This window comes from Elgaria multicarinata, chromosome 1 (genome assembly GCF_023053635.1).
Source record: "Elgaria multicarinata webbii isolate HBS135686 ecotype San Diego chromosome 1, rElgMul1.1.pri, whole genome shotgun sequence".
In the NCBI taxonomy this organism is placed as follows: domain Eukaryota; kingdom Metazoa; phylum Chordata; class Lepidosauria; order Squamata; family Anguidae; genus Elgaria; species Elgaria multicarinata.
The window spans coordinates 164,984,855-165,002,380 of record NC_086171.1 but is presented as its reverse complement, the minus strand read 5'-3'; the positions used below and the strand labels follow the sequence as shown (position 1 = coordinate 165,002,380).

The 17,526-nt window shown below is 43.6% G+C and overlaps 1 protein-coding gene across 1 annotated transcript in view; it reads right to left on the bottom strand.

Moving 5' to 3' along the window:
- Positions 1-1,130: 1,130 nt before the first annotated feature.
- PRELP (proline and arginine rich end leucine rich repeat protein) overlaps positions 1,131-17,526 on the bottom strand; it is a 34,896-nt gene continuing 18,500 nt past the window's right edge. Inside the window, exons 2-3 of the mRNA XM_063119215.1 lie at positions 8,447-9,392; positions 1,131-1,725 (exon numbers count right to left, since the gene is read on the bottom strand). Coding sequence (XP_062975285.1) covers positions 1,550-1,725; positions 8,447-9,377 — 1,107 coding nt within the window. The 5' untranslated portion in view covers positions 9,378-9,392 and the 3' untranslated portion in view covers positions 1,131-1,549. The remainder of the gene's footprint in view (positions 1,726-8,446; positions 9,393-17,526) is intronic.

The window sequence follows — 17,526 nt, the reverse complement described above, 5'->3', positions numbered from 1 at the left end:
CTGTGCTCATATGCAGGGATTTTAAAACAATTAAAACACCTTTACATGGAAATGTTACCTGGGGACTGTAACATTTCCTGAATGGATCTCTGAACGGAATCCAAGGTTACCGTTATTTTTAAAATCACGTCCTGCTCATGGAAATGGCTCTGGAAAAGTTACACAGATGACTCACATAGCATTTCCATATGGGAAGTGCTTTTGCAAAACTACTTAGAGGTCTGCCTCTGAACACATAAGACGATTATGTCAGATGCTGTCTTGAGCACTCAGAGGGCAGCCTTTAACTTTCAAGGTATTGGTGGGGCCTGGTGAATACTGAAGCTAGGCAGCCTAAATTCAAATCCTTATTCCCTTGCCTTGAGCATGCTCTCTTATTTCTAAGCCTTAGAACTACCACCACACAGGCTGGATACAAGGTCAAATGAGGACCAAACTAGACATGAAGCTAATTGCATCTTTGCATTTAATGTGGACGTTTCTAAAAATGCACATAGCGACTTGGGTGACAGTGGGAGCTTTCCTCCTAATGTAAAGAGTAGATTCAGAGGAGCAATTTTTGTCAGGATCATAGCAGGGGAGGAAAGGTTAAACTTCCATTCCTTCATGGGGTGGCCACGTGTCCTTCTTTACAGAGGACAGTCCTCTATTCAAAGGGATGTCAGTCATCTGAAGGGCTGTCCTGTGAGAATAAAGGGCCGCAAGAAGAGTGAGAAGAGGCCTTGAAGTCACCCATCCATAGTTAGCACCTGAACAGCAGACAGAGCGGGCAGACAGGTCATCTGGCTGAGGTCTTCTCTGCTATGGTAAGAAATATTCCATTTCTATCTAAATCACACTGATTCTTTTCAAATTATGCAGAGTAGCATCCTCTTTCATCTTCCTTTTTCATGCTGCATTTCCTCTTTTTTTGGCAACGTGTACATGGCCACCCTAATTCCCTGCCTGCTGTGATCATGATCATGGTCATCCCCCATCACATGCAGCTGCTGTTTGCATCTAAAAATGTGAACATTCAACACAAAGACACCTTTTGCATCACATCTTTTTTGGCCCTGAGGCAAGGGCTGAACCCCGTTAAATAAAAACAACAACAACAATGTTGTTGTGGGGCCAGTAACTCTATATGAAGCTCTAAGTAGGAAGGCAGCAACACAAATGTTGCATGCTAGATGCGTCCATGTATGCTGCCTTCTCTGTTTTTTTAAAATGTATATATGGAATGGTATGGAAGAAATATTATTGTAACTTCTAGTTGTTTTGTGGATACTACACATACATGCCTAAGAAGAATCTCTGCAACACTCCTAAGGGCTCAGAGCCTCCATAAAAGAAGAATGTTGCATAAAAAGAAGAGCTGCACTGAGAATAGAGCTTCCTGCAGCCAAAAAAAGGGGGAAGCAGAATGGAGCAGCAAAGAGAAGGCGCTGGGGAGGTAAGGGCAGGATAGGGTAGAGATGATAATATATATTTCCCCATGTCTAACATAGACTGGAATCAAGTCACTGCGCAAAGCCAAAGTTCCAAGGAGTGGCGATTGCTGCGAGGCTTAGAAGACAACGGACTGCAAGAGTCGGAAGCACATCATCAGGTCCAAGGGGATGGGTGGCTTCAGCTGGTTGCCATCTAGGCGCAGGTAGCGGAGACGGGGCACGTTTTCAAGATCCGAAGATGGTTCGTGTAAACTCATCAAAGAAAAGGGGCATATCTGGGTCCCATTGATTTCTACAGGGAGAAAAAGAAGAAGCGTGGCAATAGGTTAGGAGAGTTACACTGGGCGGAGAGCATTGATTTTGCATTTCTCTTCCCACCCTGTGGACATCCATCAATGGTCAGAGTTATTGAAAAAGCAAGTGAATATGACTGCAGTGGTTGCTCTTCCCCTTAAGGTATGTGTTTCCATCCATCAGTGTGAAATGACAGAAGGAACTCTCCTTGTCCACTGTGAAGAAGCCTTCCCTGCTTATTCTTCAACTCCCATGTCTTTCCCCATTACATAGTACACGATAATTCAGTAATGCATCTATATAGATTACACAAGACATCCTCCAAAGGAGGCTGGCACTTGTGCCGCTGAGCACCAGCATCTCATAAGTAAATATAGTTTTGAATGCATGTAGAAGGAAAATGTCAGAAGTGTGTAAATATAACATTCCAAGGGGGAATCTACACTACTGCTTTAAAGCGCTTTATAACAGTTTTGACAACTGTTAGGGCCCAGGACACACTGCATATACAGGTTTCAAAACGTTTTCAAAGCGCTTTAAAAGCAGTAGTGTAGATCCCCCCCTAGTGTAGATCCCCTCCAAGGCTGCTTAGAAAACAAAGTAATATGTTCAAACCTTGTACCCAGCTTACAATAGCAAGGCAGTTTTGCACTTGTTCCCTCCATGTTATAATTGTCTCTGCAATATCCATGTCATCTCTGTGCTATTGGACTATTGCAAGCTGTAGATTATATTATGGTCTGCTTTAAAGTATAATGAACATGTGAGGGGGTTTGCCGTCACACCATGGAAAGCAAGAAAGCCCATTGTGGTCCTTGTTGCTATCCATGGCATGAAGGCAAATTTCTGCAGCAGGAAGACTTTTACATCCATGTAGGCTCCCTGCACTGTTTAGAATCCAGGGTCCTAAACTGTCCAGGGATCCTTCATGGATACAAAAGGCTACTTGCTGCAGACATTCGACCTCAACACATGGACAGTAATGAGGACCACAGTGTTCATTATACCCTTAAGCAGAGTGCCTCAATAGGGCTGTAAATGTAATGGAAAGATGTAGTTAAATGCTCATAGAAAAATATAGTAGGCATATGATTTTCTGTGAATGGTTAGCATTTGGATATACGATTCCATTCAGATTTGATGATGGGCTGCCATAATAATGAGATGTATACCTACAAGTTCTAAATCTATAGAAGAGTTGAGCATTGTGACCGACACTGATAAACCTGAGAAACTTCCACATGTGTAAGATGTGTGGCTACAACTCCCATCAGCCCCAGGCCTTAGCTAGACCAGGCAAAATCCCAGGGTGAACCCTGGGATCATCCCTGTGTGTCCACATAATGCACAGGGGATCCCAGGATCAGGGAGGGATGATCCCTCGCTTGCCCTGGGATCTCGTCCTCCCCTTTGGGCAAGCTTTTTCCACAGTCCTGGGCTAAGCCCGAGACCGCAGAATGTGTGGCCCGTTGCCATGGTGTGACCCGGCTCTGCACAATTCCTCGCTGGGAGCTGCGCCCATTGGGGGTAGGGTGGGGGGAGCAGGAAAAGTAATTATTATTATTGTTTAAAAAAACCTTACCTTTAGCGCACGAGTGCCCATGCGCTCCTTCCTCTTTAAAAAAATTTAAAAATGGAGGGCGTAACGCCTCTCCTCCTGAGGTTGTCGCACCTCACGTGTAAACAGAGGACAGATCTCGCATTAATCACAACGCGAGATCTTCCCTCCTCTGTTGTGGACTATGAAGTAGGTCTAGATAAGGTCCCAGCCAGCATGGACAATGATTAGGGATGCTGGGAATTGTAGTTAAAAACATCTGGAGGGTACCAGGTTGGAGACGGCTACTCTAGAGAAATGTTTAATGACTCTAGGAGGGTACGAAGTAGCCACTGTATCTTTCTCTTAAAGCCCCATTTGAGATGTTAATTTATCTGTCACTAAGCTGACGAAGCTCAGGTTCATAACATCATTTCATGCCTTATCTATTGATATCCTTCCTTATATCATTTCCTGAAGACTGTCACTCATTTATTGGTCCACATCATGGGGATACGGTCATCTTCCAGTTACCCAAGAGTAACAAGGAACTTTGTTTGCACATCCACCATGGATTTTATGTTATTGTCATAGGTTGGTCTTCCTAGCTTGTGTTTCTTTTACTCTCTCAATGAGCTGAGCAAAGTCACCTAAAATGCTTTAAAAAAACCCATATATATATATATATATATATATATATATATATATATATGATTCTTATCCTTTTTATCATGTTGGGACAGAAACAGCCTGGGTGTTTCTGGTCAGATTATTTTTAGGCTAGTTTCTTTTCTTTTATGTGTGAATGCCTTGTGATTCCAATATCAATAAACCACTTCTTGACTATGCTTGTGGGTCTAAAGAAGCCTGTCAGAAAAAGACTCGTTCAAGGACACAGATCCATATATGCAATAAAGCCCAACAAGATTAATTGTTTTTGTTTTGTTTTGCATGTTAGTGGTAACCAGATATTGGGGCTTTTTATAATAGAAGCTGAGATATTACTGAATGCCTAGAATAGCAGAGCTCATGACAGATACTAAGGCCTTAGCTAGACCTAAGGTTTATCCCGGGGTCATCCCTGTTCATGTAAATGACACACAGGGGATCCCGGGAGCAGGAAGGGATGACCCCAGGACGATCCCGGGATAAACCTTAGGTCTAGCTAAGGCCATTGTATCTTTTTGTAGGTTAATTTTTTTTAAAAAAAGGGTGCCAGTTGTAAAGGATGATGGTGAGTGTGGTAGAGAGAGGGCAGTCCTTCATGGTTCCAGGTTTTGCATGATAAAATATTCTGCATATTACAAGTAGAGCAGATATGCTAAACAATCGGAATTAACATCCTGTTGCCAAATCACAAGCAATCAGTGCATTTTATACAGCGTGTCATGGCATCAGAATAGCTTGTTGTTCTGGAAATGTGAAATATTCAACCTTGAGGTATAAATACTTCCTGCCCAAGAACAGAGCGGGAAACCAGAGAAGCAATTTACCGAGAATCCAAATGGTTTCCAAGAACCTCAGGTGGTTTCCATAGATCATCACTATCTCCAAATTCAATTCCATGAAAAGGGTCATCTTGCTGAGTGCCATTTGTCAGCTAACCCAACCTGGCTCATTCCTGTGTGGTGTACACTGTGTGCTATTTCACAAATTCCACTTTCTCCACCATCTGGCCCCATGTCACCCCTTCCTGAAGACCAAACTGGATTCATGGATCAAGTGGACTTGTCTTTACAAAGCCACATATGTCACTTTTGGTCAGCCAGCTCCTTATTAGTTGGATTCAAATTCCAATTAGTCCATCCCTCCAACTTATAGAATACTTAGATGTGCCCCAGTGAAGTTGGAGATGAGGCAAACTTAAAGCACAAGATCAAATAATGTGGGAACCGATCTATCAAAAACAGCATCGAAACAACAATCATTAGACCCAAGGAAATAGTAAATTGATTAACCCTCCTTCCCATTTCTAACTACCAATAAGAGAGGTGGCAAATGGACAAGAGTTGAGAGTATCCTTGAACCATTATGAAGCTGTAATGAAGCTACCCACTGATTATCAGTATTGTCACTAAGGCCTTAGCTAGTCCTCCCAGTCTAGCGGGACGGAGGGGTGAAGATCTTGCGATATTTTTATTGAGAGATCTCCTCCTCTGTTCACATGCAGCATGCAACGACCTCAGAAGGAGTGGTGTTGGGCCCACCATTTTGTTTTTTCTTAAAGGGGAAGATGCGCATGAGCACTTGTGTGCAAAAGGTAAGGAGAATATATATATATATATATATATATATATATATATATATATATATATTCTCCGCTCAACCCACCCCCACCCCGATGGGTGCAGACACATTCAGTGGTCTCGGGCTCAGCCCGGGACCACAAAAAAAACGGGCTCAAAGGGTAAGGCGAGATCCCAGGGCAAGGGAGGGATCATCCCTCCCTGATCTCAGGATCCCCTGTGTGTCATGTGAGGGCACAGGGATGATCCCAGGGATTGTCCCGGGATTTCGCTCCACCTAGCTAAGGCCTAATACAGTCATTGTTATCCTAGGATATTTTGGAATATATAATTTTGTTGTTGTTTACTATACAAATCACCACTGCTACCCTGATATAGATTGACATATTTGCAGCATGAACAGGGTGATCCTAGGAACTTTGTCAACAATGATTCTTAGGGCTATTTTTATGTTCATTTTTCCTGCCATCTTGTGGCTACAAGGGGGCAGAGCTAGGATGCTGTCTGATTACTCTACCTCTCCTCTCTCATGTAGTTTCTCTTTCTGTCAAAAATGCAAGCTAGGCAGCAGAGGAAAGGGCTCTAGGCTGGCATGACATTGTGGGGAGCTGAAGTGCCTCTCTCATTGAAAAGTAACTAATGAAGCAATTAGCACCCCTCTGACTGAAGTACTAATGAGACCCCATTACCAATCAGTAAAGTATCTGCACCCACAGGTAGCAAGTCCCTGCTGTGAAGAAATGCTTTGATCCTTACTGTACAGATGGAATAACTGATGTTCTGAAACACAAGCATAAGTTTCAAAAGAAAATCCCCAATCCTTTAGATCTCTTGACTTTAACAGAAGTCCTGGAGGGGTTAAGAAGAACCTTGGGGCTGCCCACTGAAATGTTACTCTCTTGAACAAGGGTGAGCAGAAAGTAGATCTCCAGATGTTTGGGGCTTCAATTTCCAGCACTCCTCACCAGTGGCCTTTTTGGCAGGGGCTTCTGGGAGTTGAAGTCCAGAACATCTGCCTACCCTTGATCTAGTACAGCCCCCTGCTCAATGCAGGTTCTGCAATGAAGGATGCAGCTAGTACAGATGGTCATCCAGCCTCTGCTTAAATACCTCACTATGGCCTTAGCTAGACCTAAGGTTTATCCCGGGATTGTCCCGGGGTCATCTCTTTTCATGTAAATGACACACAGGGGATCCCGGGAGCAGGCAGGGAGACCCCAGGACAATCCCGAGATAAACCTTAGGTCTAGCTAAGGCCTGTGTTGAATGCTGCTGCATTAAGAAGAAAAGGACCTAAGTAAATCTGAGCTTCACATTTACTCCATCTAGAAGCAGGTCTCTAGCCTTTGTGCTTGCAGACAAAAGATTTAAAAACTGACCTTAGGATAACCTTAGACTAGAAACTCCAATGCAAGTGTGAATCTGTCACGAATTTAAAACAAAAACTCATAATTTTAAAGCCAAGAATCATTAGTCTAAGATCCTGCCTGTGTGTCATTGATCATAGGAGTTATCAATGTTGCATCAGTGAGCTAGCTTAGTTGAAAAGGAATGTTTTTGCCTTGAAGCTGCCAGATGTGAATAATGTTACTCAGATTTTAAAAGCAGTTTCTGGTTTTGGGACCCGTCATATAAGTAGGCTTTATTGGCCTAAACTGTTGCCCTTCCAGGGTGCCAGACATTTAAACAATTGTGAAAAATACAAGGCATTTGGGCTTGTGTTAAGTGTCATAGCTTATTATTTCCTTCACTTGTTAAGAATTTTTGGAAGGAATTCCACATTCCTGCTCCCCTGCAGATGTTTTCAATCAAGGCAGCAGGTGGTGGAAGCTCCAGCAATACAAACAATCTGGGGGTAGGGACGGAAGAGGCTTTGTTATTTCCCCAACGATGCTTGGGCATTCTGTAGGATGGCACTTGTGCTATGAAATGACTTGGGCTTTGCCTGAAAGTGCATGAAGCAAACATTGCTAGAATCTCAATCCCATTCTCCATTCCCAGATAAGCCTTATACATGCATACTATTCAATAGCAAGCCATTAACTCATGTCCAGCCGGAATCTGGCTTCCTGTAATAACGGGCTCAAGTTACAAGAAGCCAGATTCCAGCTGGACATCAGGAAAAACCTCCTCACTGTCAGAGCAGTACAACAATGGAACCAGTTACCTAGGGAGGTTGTGGGCCCCCCCACACTAGAGTCATTCAAGAGGCAGCTGGACAACCATCTGTCAGGGATGCTTTAGGGTGGATTCCTGCACTAAGCGGGGGACTGGACTCAATGGCCTTATAAGCCGCTTCCAACTCTACTATTCTATGATTCTATCTGGGTTTTAAATTTGAGGTTATAAAGCATGGAGCCTCTTGATATTTTGTCTCAATGTTACTCTTGATATTTTCTGTATGCAATTGCTCGTCATTTTTACAAAGAGGGGCCGCAGTTCACTGGTAGAGCACATGCTTTGCACACAGAAGGTCCCAGGTCAATTCCTGGCATCTCCAGGTAGAGCTGGAAAATACCCTTCCTAAAACCCTGGAGAGCTGCTGCCAGTCAATGTTGACTATACTGGGCTAGATGGACCAATGGTCTCACTCAGTATAAGGCAACTTCCTAACATACAAAAAAAAATCATTTACAGTGCTCTCTCTCAGTGTTGTTAATATCTTTGCAGTCAAATAAAAATAAATAAAACATGGAACCGTTAGAATCTCTAGCATTCTATGGAAGAGCAAAAGGTCTCAATTCAAAAAAAAGGGCATGAGATTTCATATTCGTTATATCTCTGATCATTTGAAGCCACAGTTATTTTGAGATCTTATTACGAATGCTGGGCCATTCATAAAGAACAGCCATATTAGCTGGCTTGGTTCAGGCTCCCTTCCCAACAACACATGTTCTCCTGTAGGCCTAAGCAATTGCTGGTCAGTGCAGACTCACTTTCAATTGAATTGTCATTCAAGTAGAGATGCTCCAGCTTAGGGCTAATGTAGGGGATGTTGGTGAGGTTGTTGTGCGCCAGGTGCAAGACCAGCAAGTTAGTGAGATTGAACGAGTTCTTGGGCAGCCCTTTGTCAGAGAGCTTATTATAGTTAAGCCTGATGAAAGCCAAGTTGGCGAAATCTTTAAAGTAGTTGCTGGGGATGTTGTCAATTTGGTTCTCATCTAGGAAGAGCTGGTGGATGGCTTTGGGTACCCCAGGCGGCATCTTATGCAGCCTGTTGTGAGCTAAGTTGAGCTGCATGAGGTTCTTCAGCCCCTTGAAAGTATTCTTTTTGAAGTTTCCATCATTCAGCTCATTATGATGTAGGTCTAAGAGAAGGAGGTGGTCCAGCTTGCTGAATACATTTTCAGGGATCCTCTTGATCCGGTTCCTGCTCAGTCGAAGCTGCTCCAGATTGGGAGGCAGATTGTTGGGCACTTCCCTAAGGTTATTCTTCTCCATGTACAGGAAGACAAGGCTCTCCAGCTTCTCCAGCACCCGAGTGTCCACTGTGTCAATGCGGTTGTTGTCCAGGTTGATCCACCTCAGCTCCGTGGCATTCTTGAAGGACTCCTCAGAAAGTTTATCAATGAAGTTGTTCTGAAGGTAGACATAATGGACCCTGGGTGGGATGAGGGGCACTTTTCTAAGGTTGCGGCTGTCACAGTAAAGGGCTGAAGGGAAATCTGGAGGGCAGATGCATTCTCTGGGGCAGTCTGGGAAAACTGACGGGGGTCCTAGCAGAGGTGGAGGCAACTCTGTCGGCTCCACTGGTTCAGAAGGTGGGGGAGTCGGACGCTTCTTTGGAGGCTTGGCGCGCCTCTGTCCATTCACTTCACAGACCAGCACAAGAATGAGTGGGAAAATTAGTCTGGCAACCCCCTTCATGGTCTAGATAGTTATCTGTTAGAAGACAAAGAAGCAATTAAGAATAGGTCTATGACTCATATATACTAGCTCAGCTTTCAACATTATCTCAGCTTTCTCCTTCATAGAGTGTTTCTAAGTTTCTCTCTGGTGCTAGGTTTGTCTTACTAGAGTATCTCTAGGAGGTACAGTGTGGGTTTTAAAAAATAAATAAATCAGGACTAAATAGGTTAATTGGTGCACAACCTTTAACTGATTGGCAGAATAATCTTATATACCAGCTATGTCAGGAATTGGGGCTGCTACATCAGTTATGTCAGGGGTGTGGAGAGATATAGATTGGCTGATGTATCCTAATGTTCAGCCTGAGGAAGGGAGAAATACATGAGAAAATGCAAAAGCAGCTTAATCATGGGAGACACACCCACAGCGACCCTGGAAATGCTGCCATAGCCTACCAATCAGGTATTGCCCCAGTGATGATGCAACACACAGAGAGAGCCAGTGGATTCATGATGATGGGGACGTACCACTAGCACACATCTAGACAAGGTGCAAAATGACACTAGAGTACTCCCACTCTGCCCCAATGGCTCAGCCAGCAATGAACTTGATACTGCCAGTCCCCCAGTCCTTCAGGCAGGGGTTCAAATTCCCTTATGCTCCTAACAACACTGTTTGGGACACAACACAGAAAAGAAAGGAAGGAGAGCCTACACAACACAGCACAGCACGCACATTGGGATAATAAATCCCAACTTCAAGGTGATTGGTGGGAGAGTCAGGTAGATAAAAGGAAGTACTTCTTCACACAGTGCATAGTTAAACTATGGAATTTGCTACCACAAGATGTAGTGATGTCCACCAATTTGGATGGTTTTAAAAGTGGGTTGGAAAAATACCTGGAGGAGAAGCCTATCAATGACTACTAGTCCTGATGGTTATTTGCTACTTCCAGTATTAGAGGCAATAACCAGTTTCTGGGGAACATGGGGGGGGTGCTGTTGCACCTGTGTCCTGCTTGTGGGTTCCCGGTCAACAGCTGGATGGCCACTGAGTGAACAGATGGACCCTATGTCTGATCCAGCATGGCGCTTCTCATGTTCTCCCTGGGTAGAAGGCTTGCAGAGAGCACACACATCCTTCCTGGGGCAAGGGTTCAAGACCTACCCAGGGAGGGAAATATTATTTTGCCAAGCAGCCTAGTGGAGGAGCCAGGAAAGGCAACAGTCTTCAGACAGAAGCAGTCTCCATTGGCTTACTCCATAAGGCACGGGGTTTGGAAGCAGGAGCTATCACCATGCAAGTCACTTTAAGGGCACAAGAGAGCATATCAATGAAGTTGTTCCATTGGTAAACATAACAAATGTCACTTTTCTCAGTTTCCATGAGCTCAAGGGCTGCAATAGGAGCCCTAGGAGGGTGTAACAGCCCATGATTTACATGTAGGAGGACCCAGGTTCAAATCTAGTGGATGATCCCACACTAGGAAAGGCAGGGAGGTCCCACTTACGTAGGCACACTTGAGCCAATCAAGAGGGGTTCTGCATTGACCAATGAACTGTCCTCTGCATAGGGTAACCAGCCCTTCCCCCCCTCTTAGCCAGGTGACTAGTCTGCACACACCATGTTGCCTGTTGCACCTGCCTAGCAGGAGTCATTGGCCTTTCCCTTCCTCAATCTCCCCTTCCCCCCTCAAAAAGAGTGCCTCATATTCCCTGGCAGAAGGACCTATCCCAGCCGTGCGCCTTAAGAGGCTTGCTCACTCACGAATTCTTATCTACCACTCCCTAGCAACAAAAACACAACATGTATGGCAAAGCCAAAGGGCTTCTCCACATTTAGCAAAAATAGCTAAGTGACTTCTGGAGTCTTCATGGGTTTAATGATTGGCACAATACACTCACTCCCCACCCTGGTTTTGCCAGTTCCTTTCCAGATGTTTTGATTTTACCACCAACAGATGGCACTGTTTTATTGCGCAATTTCAATTTATTACAGCATTTTCAGGCTTTTATCAAATGACGGATTCCTGTTTGAAAATGGCAGGAGAGGCATCTGAGGTTGATGATGTCATGAAAAGGACACATAAACTTCCACAAAAATGACAAATCATGAGCGTGCAATAACTCTCTTGTGAGGACAAAATCTCTTTATCTAAACAGCATCCAAGATTGATTGGATACAGAAAGACACAAGTGGAGGTGCCAACCAGCCATCTTAGCAGGATTCCTGTGTCTTGGATGTATGCAGGAGCATGATGTTCGTGCCTGGGTCCTAGAGTCTCCTTCTATTCTACAGCTAACTCCTTCTTCAATGCTGCACTGATCCATTTTCAGATTGGGTGGCAAGAGACGGGGTCACTGTGAGCTGTTGACAGCTACATGTCAGATACTGCCTGCTACTGCGTGTCAACTGCATGTAAGTTGCTGTCAAATGTCAGCTGCCAGAGAACTGTCAAACATTGCAAATTCGTTAGATGTCAAATGTGAGTACCTACGACATCTGGCGAATATTCAGAGAATCAACCTTCATTGTCCATAAAAACACTGGGTGCTCCAGTCCACTTTAATTCCTGACCTGTAAGCACTGTGAGGTCACAGTTGTTATGAAGAGGGAATTTCACCAGGTGCTGCATGCATACAAATGACACCTGCTGAAATTCCCTTTTCTACACAACTGTTAAAGTTACAGGAGCCCTGTTCTCCTTTGCATATGGTCACCCTATAAAAGAGGCAGATGTGATTTCCTGATTGCAACCTGGCACCCCTACTTGCCCTGTGTTGGATGACTGCAGGATCTGTGCCAGTGCTAGTTTCCATCCTTCAGTACATGAAACTTCCCTGGGAGAGAGTAATTGCATTTACCAGGGATGCCTCCAAAGCTCATGGCTGTGTGCTATTACTTGTTTCTTCATCATGCCATTTCATCTTCTTTTTTAGAATACAAAATGAAAGTGATTTACATAACAAACACTGCAGTTGAAAATATTTTATGCCTATTTAGCCTGTTGCATTTATATTTCTCTTTCTAAAAAAGCATTCTATGGCTGGCTGGCTGGCTGGCTGGCTGGCTGGCTGGCTGGCTGGCTAAAATGCACTGACTTATTTTATCTGTTAAATTCTCTTTTGTGTGAAATATTGTCCCTCCAGGCAGCAAATATTGGAAGATATCTCTTGCAATACCATACCTTGCTGCTAACAGAAATGTGAATATGAGTAGTTCTTTTTCTGAATTATGGACTGCCTTTAGTGGAAAGACCTTCATTGTTATGGGTAGCTGATGTGAGAATTGAAATATGGAATTGGATATTTTCCTCCAAAAGAATACTCTTTCAGAGCAAACTCATATGGCAAAAATGTCTCTACTCCCCTACAATTTTTGTAATATTTCTCTCTCTCCTTTAATACATTGTAATGGTTGTTAAATGATGATCTTTTGTATACTAGATTTTTTGCTAATGGGTAGTGATTAGCTGTTGTTTTTGCAGTGTCTGCTAATGGCTGAAATATGTTTTTTCTATCGCCCATGATGGTTAGTGCCTATTTTCCAGTCAGGAGAGATCTACCAGACAGCATGAGGCTGAGACCAGTGTTCTGTCATCTATGTGTTTGCCTAGCATGAGAAAATGTGTATTTATGTCTTCGATTTGTATCCCATCTTCTTCCTCTGGAGAGCTCAGCCCATAATACATGGTTCTCGCTTTCCCATTTTAGCCACACTTTCCCATTCTGGCTTATTTATATTACAGTGGGTTGTGGAATGTGCCAGCTGCCCTTTTGAATATTCAAGATATAGCAGGCAGGTGCATGACTTATCATGTCATGTGAACCTAGCAAAGGTGGCTTATATGAGGGTTAAACACCTCGCATAACCCATGGGGTTTAACCCTCACATAAGCCACCTTCAACAGGTTTGCACAATACATAATACAGGTTTGCACAATAAGCCATGGCAACCAGTTGCCACAGCTTGAATATTCAAAAGGGTCACCAGCATATACTGAAATCCACCATGGTTTAAATAAACCACGGTGAGCTGCAGCGATCCTGCAAACCAGCCCACTGGCTAGCCTATTGTCAGGCGGAGAGTTTTTCCGCCGAGCGGGGATTTGAACATGGGCCCTCCAGCCAAAGTCAACCTCTCTGCCCACCATGTTACATTGACTCTGGTTTGCAAAGAAGGAAACAAAGAAGAATAAATACATCTAAATTTTGCAACTGGCTGCGAAAGGAGTCTTGTGGAGGGGGCTCCAAATGTAGGCTGCTTTTTTCCCTTGGGGAAAATTGATGCTGCTTTGCATACTAATTCTGTCTGAACACCTCTCTGCCCCTCCATTCTCAATATGTGTAGTTTGCTCCCAATTCCACACCACCAGGTACATTTTTAAAAAATCTATGATGATGAGGATGAGGATGAGTACATTCATGCAGCCTTTTAATGATTTTTCTAATTAAAACAACAACAACAACAACAACAACAACAACAACAGAGGAATAACTAAAAATCATACATGCCCCACATTCATCACAGTTTCTTTCCTTTCTTTTTCAGTGTAATTATTTCACACCTTAAGAACCGCAGTATGCATATACCTTGATGGCATGCATGACTGTACCTAAACCCTACAGCATTGATTCACTCCTTTCCATTACTTGGGGGTGGGGGTGGACCTTACACTGATCAGGGATAGCACAAACAGTGCACTTAAAGTCCTCCTTTAAACAGTAATCTGGAAAGGCCCTTCTCAAGAGTGTCAGACTCCATAAAGAAGAATAAGTGAGCTTCTCCTGCTTACAGCTGTGAAGAAAATGGGAGCAGATTGTAAGCAAATACAACAGCATCCTTGAAAGTTGCAAAAAAAAACCCTGCAGTAGTAGTCATAGAAGCTGAGAGGTGAAGTGAACTGTTGCCTTCATTTTTCACTGAAAGGCTAACATATTGGGAAGTTAGATGTCTCTTGGTTTTTCATGGAAGAAAGAGGAACGAAGACCACACAACTAATGTATTTTTTAAATATTTCCACCACCTGATGGCAAGCATTTTAACTTCCCTTCCAGTCTTGTCTGAATTCTGTGCAAAGTAGATGGTCCCCTTCCTGCTCATCGAAATATGCACTGAGTACAAAGGTAATTGCTCACATGGGAAATTTAAACCAAAGCAAAACACTGCTGAGACAGAAAGCCACACATAGAACATGACTTTTATTTTTGTGCCTTCATTTATTTTCTCCTCTTCTCTGATTGTGATCATAGGCAGGTGCAAGGGGTGTGCCCAGGAACGCCCTAATGTCTCAAGCAATAAGCAATGAATTGAGGGGGATCCAGATGCAGTGGGAACAGTCCGCCAGCTGCCCTCTGGCTGCCCCGCCACATCCAATAAAGCACTGTTGCTGCCAGCAGCAGGAGCGAAAAAGAATCGCTCTGCTGGAAGCCTCTCTGGCAGGAGCCGTGCTTCAAAGAGGCCAGGAGAAGGGTCCCAAAGGCTAAGGGCATCTCGTAAGCCCCTCCTCCAGTCAGTGTCACCACAAAGCCCCACCAATGCTGGGGCTTGGGGAGCATCTCCTTATCCACCCCCCTCACCTGCATGGGCCCTCCCAAGGTCAGGCAAGCCAAATGAGGAGTAGGGCATCAGTGTCTGCACTGTTTAATAAATGAACGAATAAAAATAATGTCCTTTGTGACTGAGTAGTCAATAAATGTTTGTCTTTTTTAAAAAATCCCTGGGTGCACATCCAAATAGCTTCGGCTATTGGGCAGTATAAAAATGAAATAAATAAATAAAATGAAATGTGCTGTGCACACCTATGATTGTACTTATTAAATACTCTAATAAGTATTTGGGATGGTGTATCTAATTCTGGGACCACATTATTTTGTGTGTAACATTGCAGGGTGGGATTTGTTTGCATCTCTCTCCCCTGTTTTAATGTTGCCCCAAGATTGTCCTACAAAATACTCTGATAACCCTTTTCACCTACTGGAGAAAAGCAATCAAAATTTGGCTGAATATCCGAGTTCATTTATATCTCACCTTTCTTCCATCATAGCAACTCAAATCAGTACATCTAAGATTCTGAATGTGGTTGTACCATGTGTCCTTGGGCTATGCCCTGAGTATACTTTGTTTTGTTTTTTTCAAATTATGGAATTAAATTCTCCCTCACTGTTTCCATTCCAGCCGTCAGACTTGCTGAAGCATTAAGCTTCCATTCAGGCATCGAAGCGGCATACCAAAAACGCAGCAACAATTATGACTAGATTTTTAAAGAATGTGACAACGGAGAAGCAAGGAGTGCTTTGGATCCCCTTAACATCCCCAAGGTGGTTTGCTCCTAAAAGGCACAGTGATTCTCATCATGAGAACCATGTAGAGCAACTTTGCCCAACCTCCAGATGTGTTGGATTACAACTCCCAGCATCTCATAGCCAGCCATGGGAGTTTGTAATTCAACACATCTGGAGAGCACCAGGTTGATGTAGAGAAAATTAGTCTCTCGTGTCCAAGTGCTTTTGCAACAGTTCTTTTTGCAACATTCTTAGCAAGGCAGAAGCAATGCTGAAGTGCTGAGGTTGAGAATATTCCAACACGATCTATCTGGCAAATGATCATGCAAATCTTGGGAACACATGGAGAAGAAAAGTATATCGCCTAGCTAGGGTGTGATGAGGTGGGCGAGTTGACTTTCTTGGCTTCCAAGGATCCTCCTACAGAGTGGAGGGGAGGAGGGGAAACCTGACGGTTTTGAACCTCAACATTTTCATTCCATCACAAATTTTACCAGCACTGCCACCAAGTGTTTGCACTGAAACCTGCATCACACTTTTTTCTATCAGTTTGAGGTGGGGGTTGCAAGCAGAGCATAATTAACTTACGAACCTCAAATGGTTCCAGGGGGACTCTGGACCCATTAGACATCCTGCCAAAATGGTTTACTGCAACTTTGGAACACGTTCAATGGAAATATTGCCTTGGTGATCTATGTTTAATATGAAAGCTGACTCACAAGACAAGAAGTCAGTAGCAAAGAGTCTAAAAGGTCTCAACTGCAGCAGCCAGCAAAACTGGAATAGATATTTCTTTAGGGTTCAGATCCATACTCTGTCACAGTCTCCCTTTGTAAGCTTTGGTAAGTCACATGGGCCAGATCTAGACCTTCTCTCAAATCATTACGATCCCGTCATGGTAACATTATATCCCTCTTTCACGTTTATACCTCATAGGACACACAATGACATTTGTTGCAGTATTTTTTGATAATGTGGAATAAAAAGCAGGTAATAACAGATCATCATCAGATGAGTGTTTTATCACAGGCTCGCTACTTCCCACTTACGGATGTTTGCGCATCCTTTAGATGACGTCTGCCTCCTGTGCACCTCCCACTTCTTCTGCTCGTTTTTCTGTTGCAAAATAGACCCCTTTTAATCCATCTTTAAAAAAGAAAAGAAAAAGGAATGTGCCACCATTTCCGCTGTGTGCAGGAAAAGCAATGCGATAAAAACAGCCCCTGAATGGGCCATGTGGTCATTGCTGCTACCTCTTTCTCTCCCTGTGTAAAGAGATCACCACTATTGTAAGACAGCAGCAGAAAGCCATAGTGACGGTAGGGAAATGCAGAAATCCACCCGTCTGATGATGCACACAGTATGAAAGTGGTATATGAATGTGTAATGTGCCCCAACAGTTATCAGTGCATTTCAATACTGCTAGAAAACAGTAGTGTAGAACTGGACGCCGCCCTGAGATCCCTGTGATACAAGGAGGGATGCAAATGTTTTAATAAATCTCTACCTATAAAGCAGAAAGAATGTGTGTCCCAAAATGTTTACCCACTTCCATATACGGTACTGCCTTAATGCTGTTCATCCAGACAGGTCTTCGTGTACATCAATCAGAAAAAAACTAAAAACATGAATTTTGGGTTTTTAAAGTATTTTTAAAGAATTTAATAAAAACCTAGGTTTATGCCTACAACTCCCAGCATGCCTTGGGTGGAACTCCCAGTGTGCCTTGGGTGGGAAGCCAGACTTACTGGCCTTTAGCGGCCATTGTGATTCCTAAGCTCAGTCTCAAGCAGTCAACCCAATTCCACAAAAAAGGAAATAACCCACATAAATGGGCTGCATCCATTTGCGGTGCCTCCTCCCACCTGCCATGGGTGGTTTTA